The sequence below is a fragment of the Poecile atricapillus genome, chromosome Z (genome assembly GCF_030490865.1).
Source record: "Poecile atricapillus isolate bPoeAtr1 chromosome Z, bPoeAtr1.hap1, whole genome shotgun sequence".
Classification (NCBI taxonomy): Eukaryota; Metazoa; Chordata; class Aves; order Passeriformes; family Paridae; genus Poecile; species Poecile atricapillus.
In genome coordinates, this window is record NC_081289.1 from 89,356,568 (window position 1) to 89,381,612 (window position 25,045).

The 25,045-nt window shown below is 38.3% G+C and overlaps 2 protein-coding genes across 5 annotated transcripts in view; both read left to right on the forward strand.

Annotated features, from left to right (window-relative positions):
- The window catches only part of SNX2 (sorting nexin 2), a 31,595-nt gene extending 17,729 nt beyond the window's left edge, over positions 1 to 13,866 (forward strand). For both annotated transcript variants that reach the window (XM_058865226.1, XM_058865227.1), the window contains exons 7-15: positions 3,070 to 3,148; positions 4,355 to 4,430; positions 5,692 to 5,805; positions 6,033 to 6,126; positions 8,432 to 8,637; positions 9,643 to 9,786; positions 12,341 to 12,421; positions 12,529 to 12,600; positions 13,386 to 13,866. In XM_058865226.1, coding sequence (XP_058721209.1) covers positions 3,070 to 3,148; positions 4,355 to 4,430; positions 5,692 to 5,805; positions 6,033 to 6,126; positions 8,432 to 8,637; positions 9,643 to 9,786; positions 12,341 to 12,421; positions 12,529 to 12,600; positions 13,386 to 13,436 — 917 coding nt within the window. In that variant the 3' untranslated portion in view covers positions 13,437 to 13,866. The remainder of the gene's footprint in view (positions 1 to 3,069; positions 3,149 to 4,354; positions 4,431 to 5,691; positions 5,806 to 6,032; positions 6,127 to 8,431; positions 8,638 to 9,642; positions 9,787 to 12,340; positions 12,422 to 12,528; positions 12,601 to 13,385) is intronic.
- Positions 13,867 to 20,616: 6,750 nt separating this feature from the next.
- Positions 20,617 to 25,045, forward strand: part of SNX24 (sorting nexin 24) — a 92,083-nt gene continuing 87,654 nt past the window's right edge. Inside the window, exon 1 of one of the 3 annotated variants that reach the window (XM_058827619.1) lies at positions 20,617 to 20,748. In XM_058827619.1, the coding sequence (XP_058683602.1) occupies positions 20,689 to 20,748 (60 nt within the window). In that variant the 5' untranslated portion in view covers positions 20,617 to 20,688. Of the gene's footprint in view, positions 20,754 to 25,045 lie in introns of all 3 variants that reach the window. The other 2 variants (XM_058827620.1, XM_058827621.1) reach the window with 2 other exon arrangements.

Here is a 25,045-nt window from a genome sequence, read left to right on the forward strand (position 1 = left end):
TATCTCTTAATGCATGGCCTTGTGTTCCTTATCTATGAGTCTTTCTTAGTTGTTGCTCTTCAAGAGCTGATTAGTCTAACAAAACAAGGATGTTAAAAGAAAGTTTATTTTTACATTTAGCTGTTATTAATTGCCTGCAATATATAGAGCTTCATACATACTCCAGGTCTCTGATACTTCTGTTTATTTCTTTTGATCATGGTGAATGCAAAACCAGTCATAAATTTTGCAAGGCTTTTATGCAAAAAACGACTTTTGACTTGAATTCCTTAAAGGATCAGATCCTTTCTCCGTGAGCTGAGAAGCGTGCCTGCGGCATTAAAACAACTTCAATTTTGTGATCTCTAAGTAGGAGAGGTTCTTTCAAAATAGGTAAATATTTAAAACAGTAAAGCCTGTTAAAGACTGCTGTCTTACTCATACAAATAAGTGACTTGAATTTAGGCTGTTGTTTGATATGTAGGCAATGGCAGGACTTATTTTCAGTCCTTTCCAGTATTTTAGTCTGTAAAGAAAATCAAAGCAGCAGTTTTTCATGTAAGGTTTTCATGTAGGAGTAGGCAGACTGAATAGATGTAGGCAGCAGAAGGCTTGGAAAATTCATTATTTTACTCATGAAAAAAAAGAACTCTGTTTTTTAAGCCTGTGAGACTAAAAATTTGACCTGAATCTTTGGTAGTTCTTGAAATTTATGGGTAATTCTGTTATAATCAGTTTTTCCTATAACAAAAATAAGTCTAATTCCAAATGCTAACAGGGCTTATGGAAATGGAATGAAATTTCTGATCATGTCCTTTGGATTATACAACATTTAAGGCATTTATGACAGTGTGTATTTACTTGAAAATGTAGTGCTTGCATCACAGTCAAGTTCAGCTTAGACTGGATTTCAGCTACCACTTGAACAAACCCAGCATAAAAGTTTACACACCTGGAAGACAGTAAAATGGTTGGACTTATTGCAGTGCAAGCAAGCACTGGCTGGCACTTCAAAGCCTTGTGTAGAGACTTTATGCTGCAGGTAGGTTGGGAAAACTCAGACTGTGTATAATATTTTCAAACAAGCATGACACTCCCTGTTTAAAGTTGAACTTCACAGGTGTTAATTCTGTTTAAGAGCGAGTAGTCAGTACATTTCCAATTCTGGAGAAAAGAAGGAATTGATTCTAGTCTGTTTTGAAATAATGCATCTTAAAGCAGAGAGCTTACAAAACAGCGGAAAGTAAGATGACATACTCTTAATATTACGCATGTTGATGTTTAAAGTCTTAATACATAATGTCATACATTCAGTGTTATGCATTGTGTGTTGTAAAACAGTTGTGGTCTGTTCATTCTGTTACACTGTTGGTAACACCTGGAGTTTTAAACTACAGTTTTACTGTGTTGATGAGTGGTGGGGGCTGGAATTTTAGATCTTAGCTACAAATTCAAGTCTATCAATTACTGACTGTGGAACAAAATTATAGAAATGAGTCAATTTTGGGCTGGAGTTTGAGTTGGTTATTCATTAAGGTACCTCACTACTTACATTAGTGTGTATGAAAAATCACATTTTCAGTTTTAAAGAAAATAATCTGTTATGTCACAGATCTTTTCCTGTAAAGGGTTTGAGGAGTGCTTGGTCTACAGAAACAGTCTTTGTACTTTCATTTAAATAGGCATATATTAGCAGAGAAAGAAATCTAGCAAGATATTTAAAAATAACTGTCATTATTACAGGGTAGGAATTCCTAATATATGTCATTTGTTTGTGTATTCCGTTTTTCCCTATGAACTTCTGTTCAAAGTTCAGCTATGAAGGCTCTTTTGTATTAAGCCACAGGATATCCTCCTTTCTACAGTAAAATATTATTATATAGTAATACTGTAATGTAAAAAGGTGAGGCATGTGAATTACCTCAACTTCCCTTGAATACTTCAATCCTTGTATTAGAAGGCAGACTCAATTTTACAGACAAATTTATGGATTTAGTTACATTATGCTGTGAGAATACTTTTGGGGAAAAAAAAAACCTTATCAGATTTATTTTCAGCATGTTGCAGAGGAGAGAAAAACTAAGGTTTCACTGAGAGGTTAAGAGTTCCTTCTTGTTCCTGTAAGGCTTTGCTGCTTGTTTCCTCCAGGGTTATACTGTGTGAGACTTCTGAGACCAGAAGGGAGATTGGGGGAGGAACTTAAGGAACTGTTGACCTAGCAGATTAATGAGTACATAGTCAAAATCTCAAAACTTCTAGCTGAAGAAGAAAGTAATAGATAAGAAATATACTACAGCTAGAAGTCAGATGTCTGGACTGCATAATAAAATACCTTCCTGTTTTTTAGGAAATAAGAAGAATTATTTGTGTCTAGTGTTTCATAGTGTTTTTGATGGGACTCAGTTTGTTAAACTCTGAGTTTAGATCTTTAGCATGAAAAATAGTGACTTCAGTCTGACTGTTTTAGAGCTCTTCTGTTGCTGAGGTTGAATGTATTTCCCATGCCATGATACATCAATAACTGGTTGCCACTATTGTCATGGTCAGAGGAAGCATTGTAAGGCTGCATACATTTTATTCTCCTGATTTCATTCTCTGTGCAATTCAGTTCAGAATTTTCAGAACTTGTTAGTTTGAGTTAGTTGATTAAAAACCTATTAGTTTTAGCACTTAAAAGAAAAAATAGTAGAATGAAAGTAGTGGTAATAAGCTTACCAGTGAGTAGGCTTACAACCTGAGGACATTTTTGTATTCTGCTTTATATGTCTAACTGTTTTCTTTTTCTGGACGTGAGTTGCCAGTAAGACTCTGATCAGCATTTAGATTGTTTACATAAATGCAAATTAACCTAGTTTTACTTACCTATTAGTCACAATTAATATGTTACAGGAAGCTGACTATTTCACAGAGCTACTTCCACAAAACCATATAGCATGCAGTGTGATTTTTTTTGTGTTCCTATGTAGTGTTTTTCATTGTAATTTGATTTAAATATGTAAACTTAGGTGAGTCTTACATTCTAATCACATCAGTTATGTTAATGATATATCTGTGATAAAATAAAATCAATATGATGCTGTTTCCTTCAAGGCATGACCAAGGTTAAAGTAGGCAAAGAAGATTCTTCATCTACTGAATTTGTAGAGAAAAGAAGAGCAGCTCTAGAAAGGTAATGTGTGTATCTAACTAAAATTTATTTAGGCTCAGAATTACTTGTACACTATATAGGTTCTGTAATTGCAACACTGGTGATCTGTACTTGTATGAATCCTGGAAACTGTATACAACTGTCAAATTTCTGTATAGGAATTAAATAGTTCCCACTAAAAACAGGAAGAGTATCCCTATTCATAAAAATGGTTATAGCTAACTTGTTTCGGACTTAAAATTAAGATTGCAGGGGGTCAGTAAGTAAAACTACCATTGCCAACTTCTGTAGACATTTTGGGTGGAAGGAATTTAGTCACTTACAGCAATGTATTTGTTCCATAGCAAATCAGCTGTTAGGCCAGAAGGTAGGTGAAGAGACCATCAATCACTTCAAAGTAAAATGGGCTTCTGATGATGTGCATTGATGACATTGATGTGACTTGCTGAATTTTGGCATAAGAGATATTGGATCTCTGTCACCCAGCACTGATATACAGCTGATACTGTTCAAGTATCTTTGTTGGGAAGGGTTCCATCCCTGGTATACTGCCACGTTAACCTTAACTTGTACTTCATACAGAGTATGGAGCAATGAAAAAAAGTTTAGCAATTTAATGTGTAAAATAGTTTTACTGCAATCCATACTTTCTTGAGTAAAAAACAGATGAGGATCTGGTAGCCATACCTAATGGAGGGTGGATAAAAAAATTACACTTGAAGTCTAAGCAGAAGTGCAGAAAAAAAAAAGGAGTTGCATTCAATTTTACTTGTGTGTGAGTCTTTTAGAACTAAATGGATTGAGGGCTATAGTCTATGCAGCATATAAATAGTTTATACCTAGACCATAATCAAGTTATTTGTCCAAGATTTCCTATAATTCTAAAATAAATCAGTCAGAATTACCTGTGATTGAAAAGCCTGTCCATTGCACTGTGCAAAAATGTTTAAATGAGATAATTTTTTTTCTGGCATAAATTGGTTAATAAAGGAGTAGGTCTTCACTCAGCTGTTTAAAATAAGAACTATATTATTTTACAACTGTGCAGCATATAGATATGGTAGGCCCCACCTTAAGGAGTTTCTGGTGTAAACAAACTGTGTTGTGAAACACTACCTAACTTTTAGTATGCTATGTTTGGTGTGGAGTGCATGGCACTGCATTATGTTCAGTCAGGCACATTAAAACTGTTCTGTTACCTAAAAATTTTAATTTTTAAAATCATAGGTATCTACAACGAACAGTAAAGCACCCAACCTTGCTACAGGATCCAGATTTGAGACAATTCTTGGAAAGTTCTGAGGTATTTATGTTCTTTTATCTTCTTTCATTTCTTTCTAGATATGGTAGCCTACCAAGCAGCATATTCACATTGTATTGAGACCGAATCCCCTAAATTAATACGAAATCCAATTGGACTGTGCCCTTCATGGGATAAAATGGCAGAGGCTACTTAGATTATGGTGTGCCTCAAGCTCTGATAAAACTCACTGGTATTGACAGAAAGCTATTTGCTGTATAGTGACTTCTCAAGCAAGTTGGTCTTTTCAGTTCTGATGTTACTGCTTGTTAAGTAAGATCCAAAATTAAACTGGCTAGGAAGAAGCAGCTCTCTTGCCTCCAGGAGGTCAGCTTGAGGTGTATTGGTAGGATAATGTGAAAATGCTGGCAGTGCTGCTGGCCAGGCTAGGTATTTTGTGAATAACTATTTCAGTCACCTGTACCATTAATCTGGTACCTTTCACAATATTAAATTTGTTGTGAAAGATACATAATATCTCTTTATAAATATACATAGTGATTTCACTCTAATACTGAACTGTGTTTTGGCTACTGTCAGTATCTTTGTTATATTAATAAGTCACAGGGGCCTCCCTACTGATAAAAGCATCAATAGATAACTTACAGTAGGTTTGTCAATGCTGCTGACAGACAAAACATCACAAGAAGGGTAAATGGTATGACATAGGGGCCACCTTGTATAGCATATCCAATCTAGCCTGAATAATGATATCAATTAAATTTAAAGTTTGCGAATTTAACTCTGAGAGTTTCTCAGTGCAGGTACTTCTCAGTACCTAAGCAGGTAACATGTTCTTTTGATACTTGAGGTACATTTATAGCCTTATATTGAAAAGCAAAAAGTCGCCAACTTTTTATTATCAGCATGCAGTGCATGTCTTGCATTACAATTAAACGTGTAACAGAATTTCCTTTATCTAATTTGTTGTAAATCTAAGCTTTTCTGTTCCTGTAGTGGCAGTTTGTTCATTGTAGCATATAGGTGGCCATTTAGGACATTTGGCTAGTTCATAACAGCTTTGGACAAGTGGTTTGTTTCTTCCATTTAAATGTAAAGATGTAGAAGAAAAGTAAATAGTCTATATTTTTAAGTTTTCCTCTTGAGAATGTAGAGTAGTAAATTTGAGAAATTAGATTCCACTATATTGAAACACTTTACAGGAGTAAAGAAAACACTATATCCTTTTCTTTCCCCCTTGTGCCCAGTTAAACCTCCATCCTTTTAACCAGTCCCTTTGCCCTTATTTGTCATTCAATTCCAGCTGCCGAGAGCAGTTAACACCCAGGCTCTGAGTGGAGCAGGAATATTGAGGATGGTGAACAAGGCTGCCGACGCTGTCAACAAAATGACAATCAAGATGAATGAATCGGATGCAGTAAGAGCTGATTTTTTGGCTTGAATAATGAGATGAATTAATGAGCCTCAACAATTGCATTTTAAAGCTGTAGAAGTAGAAAATGGGTTATTAATTTCCTCATTGGCTTGAATTCTTAGCTGTATCAGTTGACCACCCTGGAAGTACCTGGATAATTTGCTTCTTTAGAACCAGAAATGTTGTTGGTAATCTAATTTGTAATGCTTGACTCTTTCATCTTTTGTCAGTGGTTTGAAGAAAAACAGCAGCAATTTGAGAATCTGGATCAGCAGCTTAGGAAGCTTCATGCCAGTGTTGAAGCATTAGTCTGCCACAGAAAAGGTAACTTTACTTTTATATGAACCTGAGGGAATGGTGATGAAACAAGAGCTCAGCATGTCAGAACTCGTAACCAAAGTAGTTACACAATGTATTTTAGTGCAAAAAATTTCTAATTGTAACTACTCTAGTGTTTTTGTATACCTGTCTTTAATTTTAAATTCAGACAGAAGATCTCTCATTCCTAGAGTCTTGTCCTGGTTTAGGGCAAATCTGGAAGAAAACCTCCAATGGGGCTCCCTCTAGGAAGCAAACTCACGTGGCCCCTTCCTCCTGCCTCCCCCTCAACCTGTTCAAAAATTGTTGTTCAAAAATGAACAATACCAAATCACAAAACCTCTCGCCACTCTGAAGAGGTGACAAAATTCAGAGGGTCTCTCTCCTGTGGATGTTTGCTCTGTTTTCAATCCCTCTGGCGCTGGAAAATGCTGCTGCCTAGGCTGGGCTCCCCGGTAGTCCACGGGTGCAAGCTCCTGGTGCTCCCCTGCGTCCCCAGTCCAGAGCAGGTTTGATCTATTTCAAGGAAAAGGGAAGAAAAGCAGTCCAGGAAGACCTCTCTGCTCCGGCTAGCTGGAAAGCCAAGGCGATCTGTCTCTCTCGTTGTCTGCCTGTGCTATAGTCAAAACCCTGTCCTGGAATGTGGGGGGAGCAAGTACAGTCTCTGATAACAGACTCGGTGCTTCTTCTCTACTTCTCTACTCTTCTCTACTCTTCTCTACTAGCCCTATTTCTGGGCTAGGCAGATGAATGGCATACAATTTAACGTCACAGTCACTGTAATGATATAGCATATTTTTTCCCTTACAATTTCATTATCACATCTAGCAAGTGATTCTACTACAGTAGACATCCATAAATTTACCTTTAGGTCTCGTGGCAAGAGTAATTTCTTTCTGAACAAAAAGTGGCTGCATAAATCCATTTAAAGATCTTTTGGTTCAGTATTGCTCTGTTAACTGAGTTTAAGTGCTTATATAGGAATTTCTTATTCTTAATTTAGTCTGCATAATGATATACCCTCAAGCTACAGTTAAGGTAAACTTTTCTGGAAAGATAAGTAGTCACAGAATATCAGCTTTTTGTTTGCTTATTTCACATTTAAGCAAAGCCTGTATGTTTATATTGTAATATAAATTACATTTATATAATATACATTTATATCTGCTGCTTTTTGTCAGAGATGGATTTACATCAGATTATTAAAAAAAGAACATAATAAAAACCAAAACAAACAAGACAAAACCCCAAACAAATCACAATTTTGAATTTGTAGCTCAAGAAGACCGCATGTATGCTGACACTATTGTATTGTGTTAAAAAAATTGTGTTACCTTTGAGCATTTCCAAAAGTACTTGAAGATGTCATAAGTTTCTCATAATTTGAATCAAGAATTACTCTCTGCAGTAGAAATATTTTTAGCAACCTCTCCTCAGGTGTAAGGAGTATTTAAGAAGTGATGGAAAATGGAAATCTTTATTTACTGTTGATTTGACACCTTATAGATTTGAAGAACTGTTGGTTCATTGAGTTTTTTCTAAGGGTAGTGTTTAAATTGTAAAGGTTTTAAATGTCTAAAGACAGCTTCCTTCTGCAATCACTTCTGGTGTTCTGCAGGAGCACCAGTGTTGCAAACTAACGTGAAGTGATTTGGACCGAACATTTGATTAAAGATTCTTCATGGAACTAAACTTTGTTCAGGATTACATACAGTTTGGGACAATTGAAGCAGTATTTGTTAATAAGCTCAAAACTTCACTTTCACTGATGCTGATATATGAGGTGTGGTTGGTTTTTTTGTTTTAAGGCATATCGGAATGTGACTACATTACAGTATGTATACATGAAAGTTACTTAAAGTCATTAAAGCAGCCCAACAGAAATAAATTCCACTCATGGGAGTGGTGATTTTGTGAAAGGGTTGGGTTTTTTCCCATGCTGAACTAAATGGAAAAAATGTGCTGTAAACCTGTTGAAATTGTTCTGAAAATTTGCTGTGTAGGTGACTTGACTTTTGTTTTGTGGGTTTGCATTTTCTTTGAAGTAGGCAATTGGATAATACTGAATTGACTTCTTTTTTTTTCATGTATTTTGCTGGACATTAACAGGGTTGGCAAAGCATTTACTGATTGAGAGGTTTTTTGCATGGGAGTCTTTCTTAAATGTGGTTTCATTGTGATGTTCTTCTGTATCTTACTGTGATCTTTAGCTTCTTTTGTTGTGAAGTTAAACCTCTGCTCTACTGATTTATACTGCAGAGTAATATAACAAATTAACTAAATCATGGTGAACATTATGCCTGTGTTTCAGAGCTTTCAGCCAACACTGCTGCCTTTGCTAAAAGTGCTGCCATGCTAGGTAACTCAGAGGACCACACTGCTCTATCTAGAGCTTTGTCTCAGCTTGCAGAGGTTGAGGAGAAGATAGATCAGTTGCATCAAGAACAAGCTTTTGCTGATTTCTATGTGTTCTCAGAACTGCTTGGTGACTACATTCGTCTGATTGCTGCAGTAAAAGTGAGTAATACTAGGAAAAATACTGATTTAGTGTTTGAAGTCAAATTCCTCAGATTATAGGTTTAGGGTAAATTAATTTGTGCATTTGCCCATGTAACACAATTAAGTTTTTGCCTGATGTTCTAGCAGGGTAAAGTGAAAGCATTCATGAATTACTCCAGTGATAAAAATGGCTGTGATCAAAAATGTGAATGGAGTGGTAAGATCCAGAGAAAGTGCAAATCTGCTTTGAGCAATACTGATTGTGTACAGTATCTGGGGATACTGTACTCTACTGTGTACAAGCATACTGCATCTGTTTATTTCAGATTACTTACTGTTACAGTAAGCATACATAAATGTGGAAGAACATAATTTGGCATTCTATATTTGGTAGATAGCCAGTAATGTTTTTAAATAAAAAAACACAATTTGTGGATTACATCTCATTAAAGAAAATGTTCAATTTAAGTGTAAGCTATGCTGCACAGCATGATTAGGTTTAGACATAAGAACAGGTGTCTGTGAATTCTGTCCAGAAATACCTTTGAACTTGCCAGATTGTTGGAAGTTATTTTTCTTTTGACTTTGTTTCTCTTTTATATATTTTTTTTTATATGTGTACTTTATTCTGCTGCCTTAGTCTGTTGCTAATATAAACATGTTGCTGAAAATGCATGTAATCTATATGCATGATTGCTGGAATCTGCATTTAGAGAATAGTCTGCCTAATAGAGCACTTCATAGTCGTTGTTTTGGTAGTGTTTTGATAAAATGAGGGCCATAAAATTATTTTGAGCACTGAAATATCTGCTCTGAAAAGGGTTCTTGAATAGCCTGTTATTTGTGGAGGGTATTGAACTGTGCAAGCATGATGTCAAGTGAAATGTGATAGATGGTAGATACACTAAGGTTTCTTTGAGTATACTAGTTGTTCTAGCTTTATCCCAGAATTATTTTTTCCTACTGGGAATTTAGATATCTCTAACAATTCTAATTGTTTAATAAGTTTGTCTATTCTCACAGGGTGTGTTTGACCATCGAATGAAATGCTGGCAGAAGTGGCAAGATGCTCAGGTCACTTTACAAAAAAAACGTGAAGCTGAAGCAAAGCTCCAACTTGCCAACAAACCTGATAAATTACAGCAAGCTAAAGATGAGATAAAAGAGGTAATGTTATCAAACATTATTTTGGAGGTCAGATTTTCTGCATTGGCTCATTCATTCTGCATTAATGCTGCTTTATATCATTTTTGTTTACAAATCACTTACTTGCTGTTTCCCATATTTACTGAAATTTTTAAGAGAAATTTTCTTAAAACACTAAATGTGTTCAATTTTTACTCATTGTAAGATCTGTAAGACAGTTAATACTGTCTCTACAGAGTCTGGGAGATTGGAGGGAGGGAACATGGACAAGGTAATGCTTTTAACTGTTAACAGCTCACTTGGATAGGCAGAGGAGCATCTCTTGGTTTCTAAAGCTAAGATGATGGGTAAATCCAGCAAAGACAACTAATAGAGAACTATTCCCATGTTTTGCTTAAATATGCAGCTTTTCTACCCATATATATGTGCATGTATATATGGTGTAATTTCAGTAAAAATAAATCTAACATGTTGAAGTGTCATAATTTATACACTTTTTCTATCATGCTTCACTAAGGAAATTGAAGAGGTAGGACAACTTAATTATTTAACACTAATGCATTCTAAGTATGCTCTAGTGCTCTCCCATTAAATAATGGAAGAAGGTTATTGCAGATTTCAAGCTCTTTTGTACAGTTGCTTTGTTTGGCTTCCTCATTGGTCACTAACCACATGCTCCTTTCTTCTTTTTGCCCTTTGGTATATTTCACATACAGTATTGAAATAACTCATTAACTTGATTTTCTTTCCCTTAAAGTCCTTTGTTTTCTGAGGAAACCTACAGTTACTCTTGTGTGACCACCCTCTTGTTGATTGCCTCTCCTGATGTCACCCATCCATGCACAATAAATTTCCTGATTACTGGTTGTAGTGGGGAAATAGTGATCCTTTCCCAGTCCCAATATTAAAGTAATTACTTTTTTCTGAAGGAATTATTTTTCCTGCATTATTGGATAATTAGAGAATGTTTTTAGTAAACCCACAGATTAAATGTGCCAGTTGAAAGTTCTTACTGCCACTGAAATGTATTCAGAGTTGCTGCATTCAGTAAAAGTGGACCCTCTGGCAGAGGAATTGTAAAGTGGAAGCCTAAGCAGCTTGAACATCATCCATGACTTGGTTGTTTTTTGTGGATAAAGGACAAAGGACAGTCCTGGAGATACCTTATTGAATGAAAAATTTCTCCTCGTCAGATACTATAAAATGGCAAACTATTACCCAGTGATAATTCACATAGGCCTGAGATTTGGGCATGATGAAACTGAAATGTTGAACTCATTAGGCCTGTAGAAGCTTTCACAGAAATCTGAGGCACCTCTGGATGGGGTAGGAACGTATGGGCAATCACAATCTATTTTTCCTTAGCTGTGTTTTACACTATTTCAGTTACTGGCTAACTCTTCAGGCTGATTTTCCATGAAGAAGAAACTATCATGACTCAGTAAATAGCTTCATTGTGTATATCTAAAAGGGCAGTCAGGGAACTAAACATAAACTAAGAATATAAATATGGAGATGTTTATTGGAACACAGATGATGTTTATCTCATATCACAGTAGAAACTTGACATTGCATCACAAAATGCTTTTGGTGAGTAAGTAGTACCACCGGATTGCTGACAGGAAGATGCTACACTGAAGCATGTTGCTTCCCTGCTGCTTTTTTTCTGATAAGACAAATGTTACTGAATGTATTTGTTCTCAGTTAATATGTTGAGATGAGCAGATACAATTGCATTTCGAAGAACTGCTAGACTGCTGTGGGGCTCTCAGTTAATCCAGGCATCTAGCTTAAACAGTGTAATAGGTGTGTAAAAACAGCTAAAGGGCAGTGTAGATGATGATCATCCCTTCCTGTCTAGCTGGATGTCTTTTCGCAGAAACAGAGGAGAAACAACCTAGTGTCATATGTTACATGAATGCAATGCTCCAAATATGGCAAAACCCCATAAGAAACATCTCTTGCTCTGAATTTTCCTGTAGTGATCTTCTTATCTGCAGTAAGGTTTCCATTCCAGCCTTCTATGAAAACAGTTGTCACTGCAAAAGCAGGCTTGTGCTTTGGAAAGCATATAAACACCTCCTCAGTAGCTTGTCATTTGCAACAGAAATATGATAGCGATAATCAAGTACTTGACCAGACACAGAGATGAAGAGTTACTCATCTCTTCTGGAATTAGAAAAGTATGGGGAACTAACTTGAGACTCTTCCAGGCTTGATTGGACAGGTTTAGTTTCCTTTGTATGGAGTTTGTAAAGGGAATAGTAAGTAAAGCCTTTGAGATCAATTTTGTTTTCTAAAGAATATTTTAAGTGCTGTTAATTGTTCTTAATAGCAGTGCTAAGATGTTTTTACATTTTATCTACAGATAGCATTGCCTTAAAGATACCTTTGTTGTAACTGATCTGATGACATCCTATAACATAAATTTGAAATTGTTATTGTAAGATTTTCTTTTAAATAGGCCAAAACAATCAAATAAGTCCTTTTAGCTCTTGACTATCAATGTGCTAAAAAAGTTCAGATATGGGTAGACAACACAAAATCTTACCTCTGTATGTCTTTCCTTTGCCAGTGGGAGACAAAAGTTCAGCAAGGGGAAAAAGATTTTGAACAGATCTCCAAAACCATTCGCAAAGAAGTGGGAAGATTTGAGGCATGTATAATTTTGTCCAAGTAAATAACAGTTCAACTGTAGATAATACTAACATTGCAAGTAAAATTTGTTAAGAAGTTAATATGCCATAATTTATTTATTAACAGAAGGAACGAGTGAAAGACTTTAAAACTGTTATTATCGAGTACTTAGAGTCGTTAGTGCAAACACAACAGCAGGTAAGATATATTTTAAGCTTTGTACAAGTTGATAAATAATACATTCCGTATTAGGTTAGCAATAAAAAGTTGGGCTTTAAGCCCAGGAGTTTCTGAAACATTAAGAGCTACTAATCTGTAGCTAACTAGCTGTATTGGTGAATGGCATGATTGCATTTTCCCAGCCCTTGCAGAACTGTAGTTCAGGGGAGCAGTGGAGAAGCTCCCTTAGGGATATGGGCAAGCAGTGGGACTTGTCATCTTCTCAGACTGAATTAATACTTTCACTTAGAGATTGGAGTAAATTTTAATGAGTATGTACTTACGCTTACTGAAGAGACTTGGATTCTTAAATGTTTATGTTTATAAAATAAGGCATGATATATTATTGAATATTGGAAAGCATTAAAACAGTTTTTAGTGTCTGAGAAATAGATCTTGTTACTAAAAAAAGTCTGGACACTTTCTTCCATTCATATCAGGAATACTGCCTTCCAGCTTTGTTTAATTTAACAAAAACCAAAAAGCTGTATCTTTAGCAGTAAAATTAAGTGATCTTTAAAAAAAGTCTGTAAAATTGTATTCTATAACATTGTATTCAACATGTGGCAATAGATCTATAGCTATGAGCAGATTTGTATATTCATTACTTGTGTTTTTTATTGCACTATATAAAAATATTAATGAAATAAACACCTACGTTCTTACTTTGTCTTGTGGAGGCAAGTTTACTGCAAGAAGAGGTAGGTATGCATTGTGTTTTCCAACATTTAGTACTTAATGAGTGATTTTCCCTTCTCTTCAAGCTAATAAAATACTGGGAGGCATTCCTACCTGAAGCCAAAGCCATTGCCTAAAAGAAGAATATTCCAAATGACAAGACACTCTGGATGTTTGTCCTGGATAAAACTAAATTCCATGGTGAAATCACTTTTAATCATCCAAATAAACCACTATATATTATATGAATTAACATGTGGCTTTTTTTATATACCGCAGCATTTTATTAACAAACTGCATGTCCTGACCCTCTTCAAAGTGGACTGTGGCATGATGTTCTGCAAGACATTGCTGAATTGAACACTGTTGTGTCTTAATACTTGCACTGAAATGTGCACTGCAAGGCCAGAAAGCTGATATTTTTGTTCTCTACAACACATTGTTACGTAGTATGTTTGCCTGATCTTTATGTAACAAATTTAATTGCATTGATTAATGTTCACTTAAACATTCCTGTACAAAATCATGTTTTTGTGATTACAGTAATAAAGGGATGTACCTTGTGAAACATTAAACATTCTGGGCTTCTGTCTGTAGATAATTACTGGTGTTCTTAGGAGTACCTTTTAGAACAAATTAAGATGTATCCAGGGCTGACCAAGTATTTAGCAATGAGTGCTGGAAAAGGTATTAAAGATCCACAAACAGTTATATGTGGTAAACTCTTCTGTTTTTTAATTCTGAATCCCTTCATTACATGTGTTCTTTTCACTTGAAATTATTACTGCCTTAGCAAAGTCTACTGTGTTAATAGACATAGGGTCAAAGGACTGATGTTTGGGCAACAGATAGTTGTAAACTAAAATCTCCTTCAAGTGTTTACAAAGCTTCTGCAGAGTTAAAATCACCTGCATGATCAAATACTGACATTCTACTGGACTGATACATTGCATCAATTGTATTCAGTGGTCTCAGTATACAAAAATAAAAAAAAATCTTGCAGTAAGTCTGGTAATAATTGAGGACGAAAAGTGGATCATTCAGCTGAGGTGCCTCTTAGTTGTAAGAGCCAGCATTCTGTTTGGAGTTTCTTGAGTAGAAAATGCATTTGAAGGGACTGGTTATACCTTTTGCAAGAAATCGGAGCAGGTAAACATTTTTCTGAAATACACAATATTAACATAAATGCTGTCCTGTCATTTTAATGAAATACTGAGCTTGTTGATTAGTATTAATGGACGGTATTAGTGTTAACAAATTTTAGGCAAATATTGATCGCATAAAAAACCAAGAGAAACGGTTGCTTTCAGCTAATCATAAGACTGCAGGATAAAGCCATGAATTTGTATTGTTTGGGGTCATATATAAAGAAGCCATAAATATAAAGAAGCCATTCTGAACAGAATGGTAACATCCATTCAACTGGAAGGTCATACTCTATTTTTACAACAAAGTTAGTGTAAACTTGGCAGATTAGTGTTTGCTATTGTTTCTCTACATACCTTTCTTGACTCAGTATTTTTAGGAGTTTTCAAGGAAACTAGAACAGAAAAAAACCCATCAAAATTTATCAAGCCTAAATCAAGCTTATTTTTAAATGATTAAACGCTAAAACCTAAAGCTAGTAATACCTTATGCATCAGTGTTTGTTCAGTCATTAATCTTAAAACCGCCCTTTGAAGAGCTCAGGTATGCAGGAGTTTTATGATGAACAAATGGATCTAGGCATAGCACTGTTAAATGTTGCAATGTACTTAATGTTGTCTTGCTTGTGGCTAATGAAAATTGACCAACAGCTCAGTATTAAACTTCAGATATATACCTCTGACACTGAAAATGATAACTTCTGGAACTAAAACACTCAGTTTGGACATGCAGCGTGATGGTGAATGGGTGAACATATCCTTTCACGATCTTTTTTTCTGGTTTGTCCAGCTTTCTTAGCTCTTGGTCTCTTTTTGCTTCTATCAGGGTTGAAATTCATTTGAATGATGGATCAGTTTTCTTTGTGACAGGAGAATGAGAAAGTCTGCTATCAAGGATTGGTGTGGCTGTCTATACCAGTCAACTGAAAACAAGAATGAGTTGTGCAAGTTTTTTCTTAAAACCAGAAGCCTTTTAAGGAACAAAAGGATAATGGCATTTCTGGAGTTCACTGTCATACAGGGTTGGCTGCTAATTCAAAAGATTTTAGGGTTTTTTTTTTTGCATCACAAGGTCAGTTTGAACAGAAGATCCAGATCAGCTGACACATTTGGCTAGCATAGAGCTCTCCTTGTTTCAAGAAGCTGTTGATTATCCTGAGATTGGCTTAGCTGGCTGATAATGCCAAGACTCTGGGTTCAGGTCCCAGATCGGTGATTCATTTAAGAGTTGTACTTGATGATCTTTTTGGGTCCCTTTCAACTCAGAATATCCTGTGATCTAGAAATTTATTTTGTTTATCTTCCCCTGCATTGTGAAGATCGGAGGTTTGGTTACTGTCTTTCTTTGTGCAATTAACATCCATGTTAGCAAATGTTTCTCAACCCAAGTGAATGGAGGTATTACTGAACTCTTTCCTCTGGGGACTTCACTACTAGATATTATACTAAATTTAAGTGTGTATTTCATTAAAACTACAAGCCAGTGTACCACTGAAGGTGAAATCACTAGCATAAGCAAAATGTAAATGTTTGCAAAATTTTGAACTGCATTTGGAATACTATGAAAGACAAAGTGCTACTGAATTCTACTTTACCTTTTATATTAAAATACAATGCAGATATTTGCAACAAATTCTTCTATTCATCATGTCCATGGTCCTTTTTAATTTAAATATATACTATATTAAGTGGCTCAAATTGAAGATATTGTTATTTCTTTCTTACACTGAATTGATGTTCAGTGTACAGTAAGTCTGTAATTCTTTCGTTGCTGTCCCTTTTAAAACAGAATATTCTGCTTCCCTACCAATTTTTCTTTCTTTTACCTCTCCGAAGTTATTTCCCTCTGAAAGCCTCATATGGGAGTTTGTTTCAGCATCTGTGGAGTTCATGCCCCAAATATGTCAGTTTCTTTCAAATTGTGGAGATGAGCTGCTGGCTGGTAGATCCTGTACATTTAAGTGAACAGCCAACATCCACTAAAATTATGTATACAGTGAAATGGTTGTCTTAAAAACAAATAAACAAATAAAAACAAAGTAGGAAAAAAACCCTTTGGGGTTATATTTTTTTCTCTCCTTCCACTTTGGAGTAAAACAGGCTATGTAATAATCTTAACTTGTGGCAAAATATGAGTCCATTACAAATGAGAAAAAATGTGCAATATTTTATCAGGTTTGAAGCTGCATTTTCAGGTTGTTCAGAATGTTACTTGTTACTTGCTGAGAAAATTCTTCCTTTTTTAAAAAAAATTCTTGTCTTCCATAGTTGAATCAATGGTAGTAAATTGCAATGGTAGTAACTTGCTAGTAATCTTTTGACTTTACTGGTAAATTCATTCCTTCCCTCCCCCACCCCAGATCAATGAGGAAATGATTAATAAAGGGGACATGTATAACATAATCCAAATCCCTTTTCTGTTATTAAGAAAGAAAAGTACACAAAGTAAGGTGGCAGATCTGTCCTAGCAGGATATTCATATACAAACTGAAGTTAAATATGCAATGGAAATGGTAGGGCAAAAAAAGACTAGTGCTAAACCTGGCTGAATTTTGTGAGTTGACTTAAAACAAGATTTGTAGCAATTGAAAAACTGAAAAACTTAGGTTGTGGTCTAATTGAGGACTGTTTTTTTTATCTGGCCTCTTGCTTTGATGTGTATTTTACTTATCATTTAGATTAGAATTTTCATGTGGGTTTCTTTGCCTACTTCTGTTCTGGAAACCAGCCATTCAGAAAGTCCTTGAATCATGAGAATTAGTGGAAAGTCATCTTTCAGATTTGCCTGTAATTATTCCTTTTTCTCTCCTATGAATCATTCTAACATGATGAATTCTAAATTCTCCCTCCCTGCATGAGGAATTGCACAGTGATTATTTTGGGAAAAAGAAATATAGAAATGGCCAGCAAAGGGGCGTTTTGATGATTCCTAGTTTTATAATCATGGAAGATTAGGCAGGATCTGATGACAGGCAACAGTTACAGCTGGAGGGAGTATATTATTAATTTATTTCACATTCTGGATCAAGGTGATTTAAGAATATAATCCAAGGTATTGATACCTGCAACAACACCCAGCAGTGAAGATCAACACTTTCTAGAGTAGTGTTGAGAGTCTGCCCAACAGATGAATTTGAAGACGGTCTATGTCACTATTACCAGCAGAGTTCAACCATTTTACAGTTTTGCTTTTAGGATTACTAACATAATTTTATTACATGTTATGACAGTTCAAGTCAAGCTACATTTGAAGTATATTCACCTTTGTTTTTTGTGGAAAGCATTGTAACAGCTGTGCAGTTAGCTTTCAAAGACCTGGGTGGTTTTGAACACATTTTGATAGCAGTCTATGAACTAATGTTTCTTAAATTTTTGATCCTCAGTGTATTAGACAGAAAGACAATCCTTGGCCAGCCAGGCATGGGGAGAAATCCTTTTTTTTTTTCTTCAGATGTAACTTTAAAGATTAGCCAACTAATGATGATATATTGTGTAAATTAAGTATTTAACATTCCAAAACATATTGATGTATTTGAAATCAGCTCACCATGTAATCTTCCTTGTTCCTCTTGGCTGATGCACAGTCAAAAGTTCCATTAGATTCTATTGAATTTGAAGCCAGATTAATGTCTAAAACTTTTCTTTGTTAATATGATATTAAGGATAAAAGTAACTTTTCAAAATTACTGCTTATTAGGTTGCAAACAGCCACAGACAGTGTTCCTATGAAATTATTGTACTGACTTCTCAGAGTAAATGCATTATGGCACAAGTAGTGTCCTAAGAGTTATCCCTCTGGTTTTTTATTGGGGGGAGAACAGAAACAATGCCTAAAGACTAGATTTTTAAACAGAAAGTAATAATAATGATAATAGTAAGTAATAATAGATAATAGAATGTAATAATAATAGAAAGTAATGTAATGATAATAGAAAGTAATAATGGTAATTATTACATAGTATGCCTGCATTTCCTAGAGTGATAAAACTCTAGGAAATTATATGGCTAGTCTTTCCTTGGGATTATTTTAGTATCTTTATCAGAAGATGGTTTGTAGGGGAATGGGATTTTGTACACACCTTTCAGTCAAAGGGCATGATGGAGAGCACAGAGGGGCTGGAAAAGCTGCTTTCGTCACCATTACCACAGAGCAGTGCTGGGACTGTCCTGCTTGTCAGCTGTTGAGGACACTGGCCTGGGAGCAGTGTTGTGCAGAAACAGATGCTTGAGGAATATCTGGGTTTGATTTCAGGTATTTTTTAAAAATTTTTGGTTTGCTACTTTGCTTTAGTTTAGCAAAGTAAAGTAGTGTTAGTTTGCTTAAGTCTTCTTGGTGTAAGTGAAACGATGCCTACTTTGTATTGCATCCTTCAAGGTCACAGTACTTTGTTTAGAGCAAAATATAATTACATTTACCTTTCAGTAAAATAAATAGAGGAAAAAGGAGCTTGTAATGTTCCCCTCTCCCTCCCCAGTGCTATTATCTAGATGGAAACAAGTTAGTTTTCAAAAGGAATTGCAAAAAGCTGATAGCATAAATCACAGACATCGGACAAATTTGTTTTCTGCTCATTTTTGAGTTATATTTTCGTACTTCAATCTACTTATGAAGATCAAACCTTCTATGGTCATAGATTTATCATGGTAGCTACCATGAAAACACTACTAAAACATCAGAGAGAGTCTGAGGTTGTCTCAGGTAGTGCCTAAGACTCTCCAGACCCTAAAGGTGAGTTCTAAGATACTACCATCTAATTCAGTAGCAGTTTGTTGACATTTTGCAGTGCTTCCAAATGGTTTGAAGCTTGGAGTTAGCAAATTTGTGTGAAGTCAAAGCCTGTACCAACAGCATGGCCTTCTAACAGCACGGTCTCCTAACAGACCTTCTGTTTCTGCCTCTATTACTCCTTAAGCTGTCAAAACGGATGCTTATTTTGGAGTCTTATTTAATTTCTCCAGTTGCAAGAAATCATCTACACTTCTCTGAAATGGTATGGCTTTCTCTGCTAAATAACAAAGTTGAGATGAAGCTTCTTGGGAGCACACACAACACAGGCAACTTTCCTGAGTGCCAGGTTTTCTTTTTCCTACTATCTCAATTTCATGTCTGTTCACAACAGGCACTACTAAAGGTGCTGCATTTGTTTGTTGACTGACCTAGTCATAGCAGAAAGCTCTGCTTCCATTCAGTGGGCTTGGTAGTCTGCAGAGTTAAGTGGTAAGAAACCGTATGAGGTTCAGTAAGGGCAAATGTAGGGTACTGCACCTGGGGAGGAATAACCTCAAGTGCCAGCACAGGTTGGGGGATGACCTACTGGAGGGCAGCTCTGTGGAGGAGCACCATGGACCGCAAGTGCCCTTGTGGCCAGGAGGGCCAGTGGTGTCCTGGAGTGCATCAGGAAGAGTGTGGCCAGCAAGTGGAAGGAGTTCCAGTGACTCCACATCTGGAGTCTTGTGTTCAGTTCTAGTCTTGGTACAAGAAAGATAAGGTACAACATAAGAGGGTCTGGTGGAAGCCACAGAGATAATGAGGGATCTGGAGCATCTCTCTTATGAGGAGAGATGGGACCTGGGCCTGTTTTGTGTGGAGAAGACTGAGAGGATCTCATCAATGCATACAAATAATCTCAAAGGTGGGTGCTAAGAGGATGGTGGCAGATTCTTTTCAGTAGTGCCCAGCAGCAGTACAAAGAGTAATAGTCATAAACTACAACAAAAGAAAATCCACCTCAGCCTGAGGAAGAACTTTACACCGAGAGTGGCAGAGCACTGGCACAGGCTGCCCAGGGGACCTGGAGTCTTCCACTCTCCCTCTCTCCAAACCCATCTGGATGTGTTCCTGTGTCACCTGCTCTACGTGACCCTGCCTTGGCATGGGGTTGGTCTGGATGATCTCTAGAGGTGCCTGCCAACCTTAACGAATTTGTGATTCAGGTTTGAGCTGTGGTGTGATTGTAGGAGTGGATAAATTCATCCCTCTAGAAGTCATTTTTTTCCCCTCCGTTTTTTGTGTGCTCCGCAGTAGTGCTGCAGCTTTGGCAGAACAAGAGGCCGACGCTGTCGAGCACCGTTTGTTTTAAACCGCGTTTTTTCCAGAGGAAGCTTCTCCCACCTCATCCCGGCCGCGCGAGGGAACGCGGGGGCGGGGCAAGCCCCTCTCCCGCCCCGCCCCTGTCACGTGACGGAGGATCACGTGACGGGCGCTCAGATGGCGGTGGGTCTGCCGCCGCGCTGAGGACTCGGCATGGAGGTGTTCATCCCATCCTTCCGATACGAGGAGAGCGAGCTGGAGCGGGGATACACGGTGAGGTGCGCCGGGGCGGGGCACGCCCGCGCCTCGGGGTGGCCATGTGCCGGCGGCCAGCGGGGGCTGCGCTGGGGCGCCGGGCAGGCTTCAGCGTGCCGGGGCCGTCCTGCCCTCCCTGCCCAGGCCAGCCCCGAACTGCCCTGCCCAGCCTTGCCCTGACCAGCGCAGCCCATCGTTGCCCCGCCAGTCCTGTCCAGCTCTGCCCAGCCGTGTCCTATTCTCCCCATCTCTGCCATGCTCTTGCCCCGCCCTGTCCTCTCCAGCATTGCCCTGGCTAACCCTGCCCTGCAGAGCCATTGCAGCCCTGCTCTGTACACCCCAGCCCTGCCCTCCTTGTCCAGGCCGGCCTCTCCACGCCCAGCCGTGCCCAGCGCCGCCCATCCCTGCTCTGCCCCTCTCGGCACGGGGAGGATGGTCTCAGCCCGCCAGATACCTGCTGCCTCACACGAGCTCTGTTCTGCGGGCCAGCAGCCACAGTGGCTGGTGCAACGTGACCAGCAAGGGAGGAGAGGCAGCTGCCTCGCCACTCCACTCGGCCCTGCAGGGTCCATGTCCCCTGCAGGGCCAAACACAATGAAGGGGCTGGAGTATCTCGCGTGTGGAAAGGCTGAGAGAACTGGGTCTGCTCGTTGTGGAGAAGAAAAGGGGCGGGGCATCTCTTCAATGTGTAATGTTGATCTTAAATGATGATCTGAATGGACAGAATGAGGGGGCCAGACTCTTCGTATTGGTGCCCAGTGATAGGAGAGGTGACAGTGGGAAAACATCAGAACACAAGGAATGCCCTTTAAACAGAAGATAAGACTAGTCTGTTATGAGGGTGGTCAAGCACTGGATAGGCTGCCCAGAGGACTGTGAGCTCTCCATTCATGCAGGTGCTCAAAACCTGCCTGGCCACTAACCTGGGTCGCCACTTTGTAGTTGAACCTTCTTGAACAGGCAGGTTAGTCTGCACAATTTTTAGAGGTCCTTTTTGTTCCCAGTAGTTTTCTCATTGCACAGAACTGTTGGACAGTAGCACATTCACATGGTCCTGAGTGGAGACAGGTGTACCAAAACACAAGGTATTTGCCTGAAAGTAGAAGGTCAAAGCTTGCTTCTTTTATTAAATATATTCATGTTGTAGCTTAGAATAAAAATTGAATCCTGTAGAACTTCTAGAAGATTAATCCATGTAGGCATAGTTCCATGAAGCAAGTTCATCTTCCTTATGCTTAATGCTGTATATTATTTGGTCTTCATACTAGCACGTGTTTGTAGGCCTTGCAAAAGGTGAACCACTTTAGTTGTATTAATGTGGGAGTGTAGCGGCATTAATATTTTTGCCTCCTGGGTGAACTTAAATGTGACTCCTTACAAGATACCTGTGTGATTTTAGGGACTTGGCTTTAAAGCATTTGGACTGAATGTGATTGAGTGTGATTACAATAGCTCAGACTGACCCCACCACATCCTAGTTGAGCAGGTTAGTTGAAATGACAGAGTGATTTCTAAGACTTGCGTATTACACAGATATGATTTTTCATAGTAACAGTTATTTTTAGTGTTTGTTTTTAGTGGGTTTCTATTTCTTTAAATGTAATACTGTCTGTGAGTCCTGATATCTAGAGGATTTGCAATTTTTTAATTTCATCATTGTTAAGCTGTGTAAGCTTCAGAGAAATCAGAAATTAAATTATATGATCCTATATATCCTTGAAGATCCTTGGAGTCTTCCAAGAAAATGATCCTGAGAGTGAACATGTTCTATTACAACACTGTTGTTACAGCATTTTTCTTCTCGAGTCATTTACTGGTGGTGAGTCAGTCACATGGATCTGAAAGTTGCTGTAGTTCAGTAAATTTTGGTAGTTTTTCCTTCATGATTATTTTGCCATTTTGATCAGCTAAGGGGATTCTATTCTACATCCCATACAAAACATGACCAAACTTTATGCTGACCATGAAACTGTGTGAGGAAATACAGACTGTAGCTAAAGTTCGTCTGGGTTGGCATGCTTGTAGGAGAGGATATGGAAAACTGTTCTGATCATAACATTGTGCATTTCCTTTGTGTTTTAACAGGCTTATGGACTATTCATGAGAAAGGCTTATGCCAGTTTAATTGCTAATTTGTGATTATGTAAATAATTTGCATAAGTATTGTTCCAAGTACAGCAATTCAAAGGGGTACACTATATGTCCTCCTTTCAGCAAAACTGAGGTTGGTGGAAGCTTACCATTACTCTTTACTGGCTATGAAATTACACCGGCAATTCACTTTAAATTAGTTTTCATCAACTTTACAATATTAGTATTTAAAACTGTTTGGTTTAAAAGTCAAGGAAGGTGTACTCCCAATGAACACTACTGGCAAACTGCTAACAAAGGACTAGAAAAGGCGGAACTACATAACTTTTTTTGCTTCAGTCTTCTCTTGCAGTCTCTTTTTCCCACAGTTCTCAAACGGATGGACTGCAAGGCAGGTAATGGGCAAGTAAGTTGTAAGAGATAATAAGGGTCATGAAGCACCTGAACATAGCTAAGTCTATGGGTGCTGACAAGATGCATGCCAGAGTCCTCTGGGAATTGGCTGATGTAGCTGCCAAGCCAATATCACCTTGATATTTAAAAAGTCATGTGAAATCCCAGGTGACTGGAAAAAGGAGTACCCATCTTTAAAGAGCATAGAAGGGAGGACCTTTCAAACTACCAATCTGTCAGTCTCACTTCTGTGCCTGGGAAGATGATGCAACAGATCCTCCTAGAAGTTCTGCTATGGCACACGAAGGACAGGGAAATGATTAGAGGATGCCAGTACAGCTGCACCAAGGGTGAGTCCTGCCTGACCAGCCTGGTGGCCTTCTGTGATGGAGTGGCTGCAGCAGTGCATAAGGGAAGGGCTACAGCTGCCATTTATCTGGACTTCAGTATGGCCTTTGACATGGTCCCCTCACAACATCCCTCTCTCTAAATTGGAGAGATAAGGATTCTGCAGATCAGCTCTTAGATGGAAAGAATTTGTTGGATGGTCACATCCAGAGGGTAGTAGTCCATGGCTCAGAGTCCCAGTGGACATCAGTGGCAAGTGGTGCCCTTGGGCATCTGTACTGGGACCAGAGTTATTTAATATCTTCATTTATGACATAGACAAAAGGATGGAGTGCACCCTCAGCAAATCTGCAGATGACACCAAGCTGAGTGGTGCGGTGACACTCCTGAAGATGGGATGCCATCCAGAGGGACCTGGACAAGGTCCAGAAGTGTGTTTGTGGGACCTTAATGAGATTCAAAAAGGCCAAGCACAAGGTGCTGCACCTGGGTTTGGACAACCCCCAGTATCAGTCCAGGCTGGGAATGAAGGTTTTGAGAGCACCCCAGGAAGGACTTGGTGGTGGTGGTGGTGGATGAGAGGCTGGACATGACCCAGCCATGAGCACTCACAGCCCAGAGAGCCAAACTGTCCTGGGCTGCATCCAAAGCAGTGTGGGCAGCAGGGGAGGGAGGGGATTGTGGCCCTCTGCTCTGCTCTGGTGACACCCCAGCTGGAAGGGATCTGCTGCATTCAGCTGTGGGGTCCCCAACACAAGAAAGAGAAGGACTGTTGGAATCAGTCCAGAGAAGGGGCACAAAAGATGGATCAGAGGCATGGAGCACCTCTGCTTTCCTCTTTCAATGAGGAAAGGCTAAGAGAGTTTGTGTCCAACCTGGAGAAGAGAGGACTCCATTTTTGCAATGAACAGGGCTTTTAAGAAAGACAGGGACAGACTTTATAGTAGGTCTTTTTCAGTAGAACAAAGAGAGTGCTTTTAAACTAGAAGAGGATAGATTCAGAGTAGACATAACACAGTTTTTACAGTGAGGATAGTGAAACCCTGCACAGGTTGCCCAGAGAGATTTCAAATGGTCTGTCTCTGGAATCATTCAAGATCAGTTTGGATGAGGCACTCAGCAACCTGACCTAGATGAGGATGTCCCTGCTTATTGCAGAAGGAATGGATTAGATGACCTTTAAAAGTCCCTTCCAGCCCAAACTATTATGCGATTCTGTGATCACAGAAGTACCAATTTACACAGTTGATCATTTTACTGTTGTCTTTTCCACAAGCGCTAACTTGCTCAAAGTGTTTTGTTGGACTGGAGTAGCTGGAACAAGGAACTATCAGAGATTATGCAACTAATAGCAGAAAAGGATGATGGAAGCAGATAGAAGATTGCTGACATGCTGACTGCCCACCAGCCTAGTCACATGCCGTGGGTTACAGAGGGTGCTTTCTGCACTGTGACTGCCGGAGCCATTGCAAACAAGCAGCAG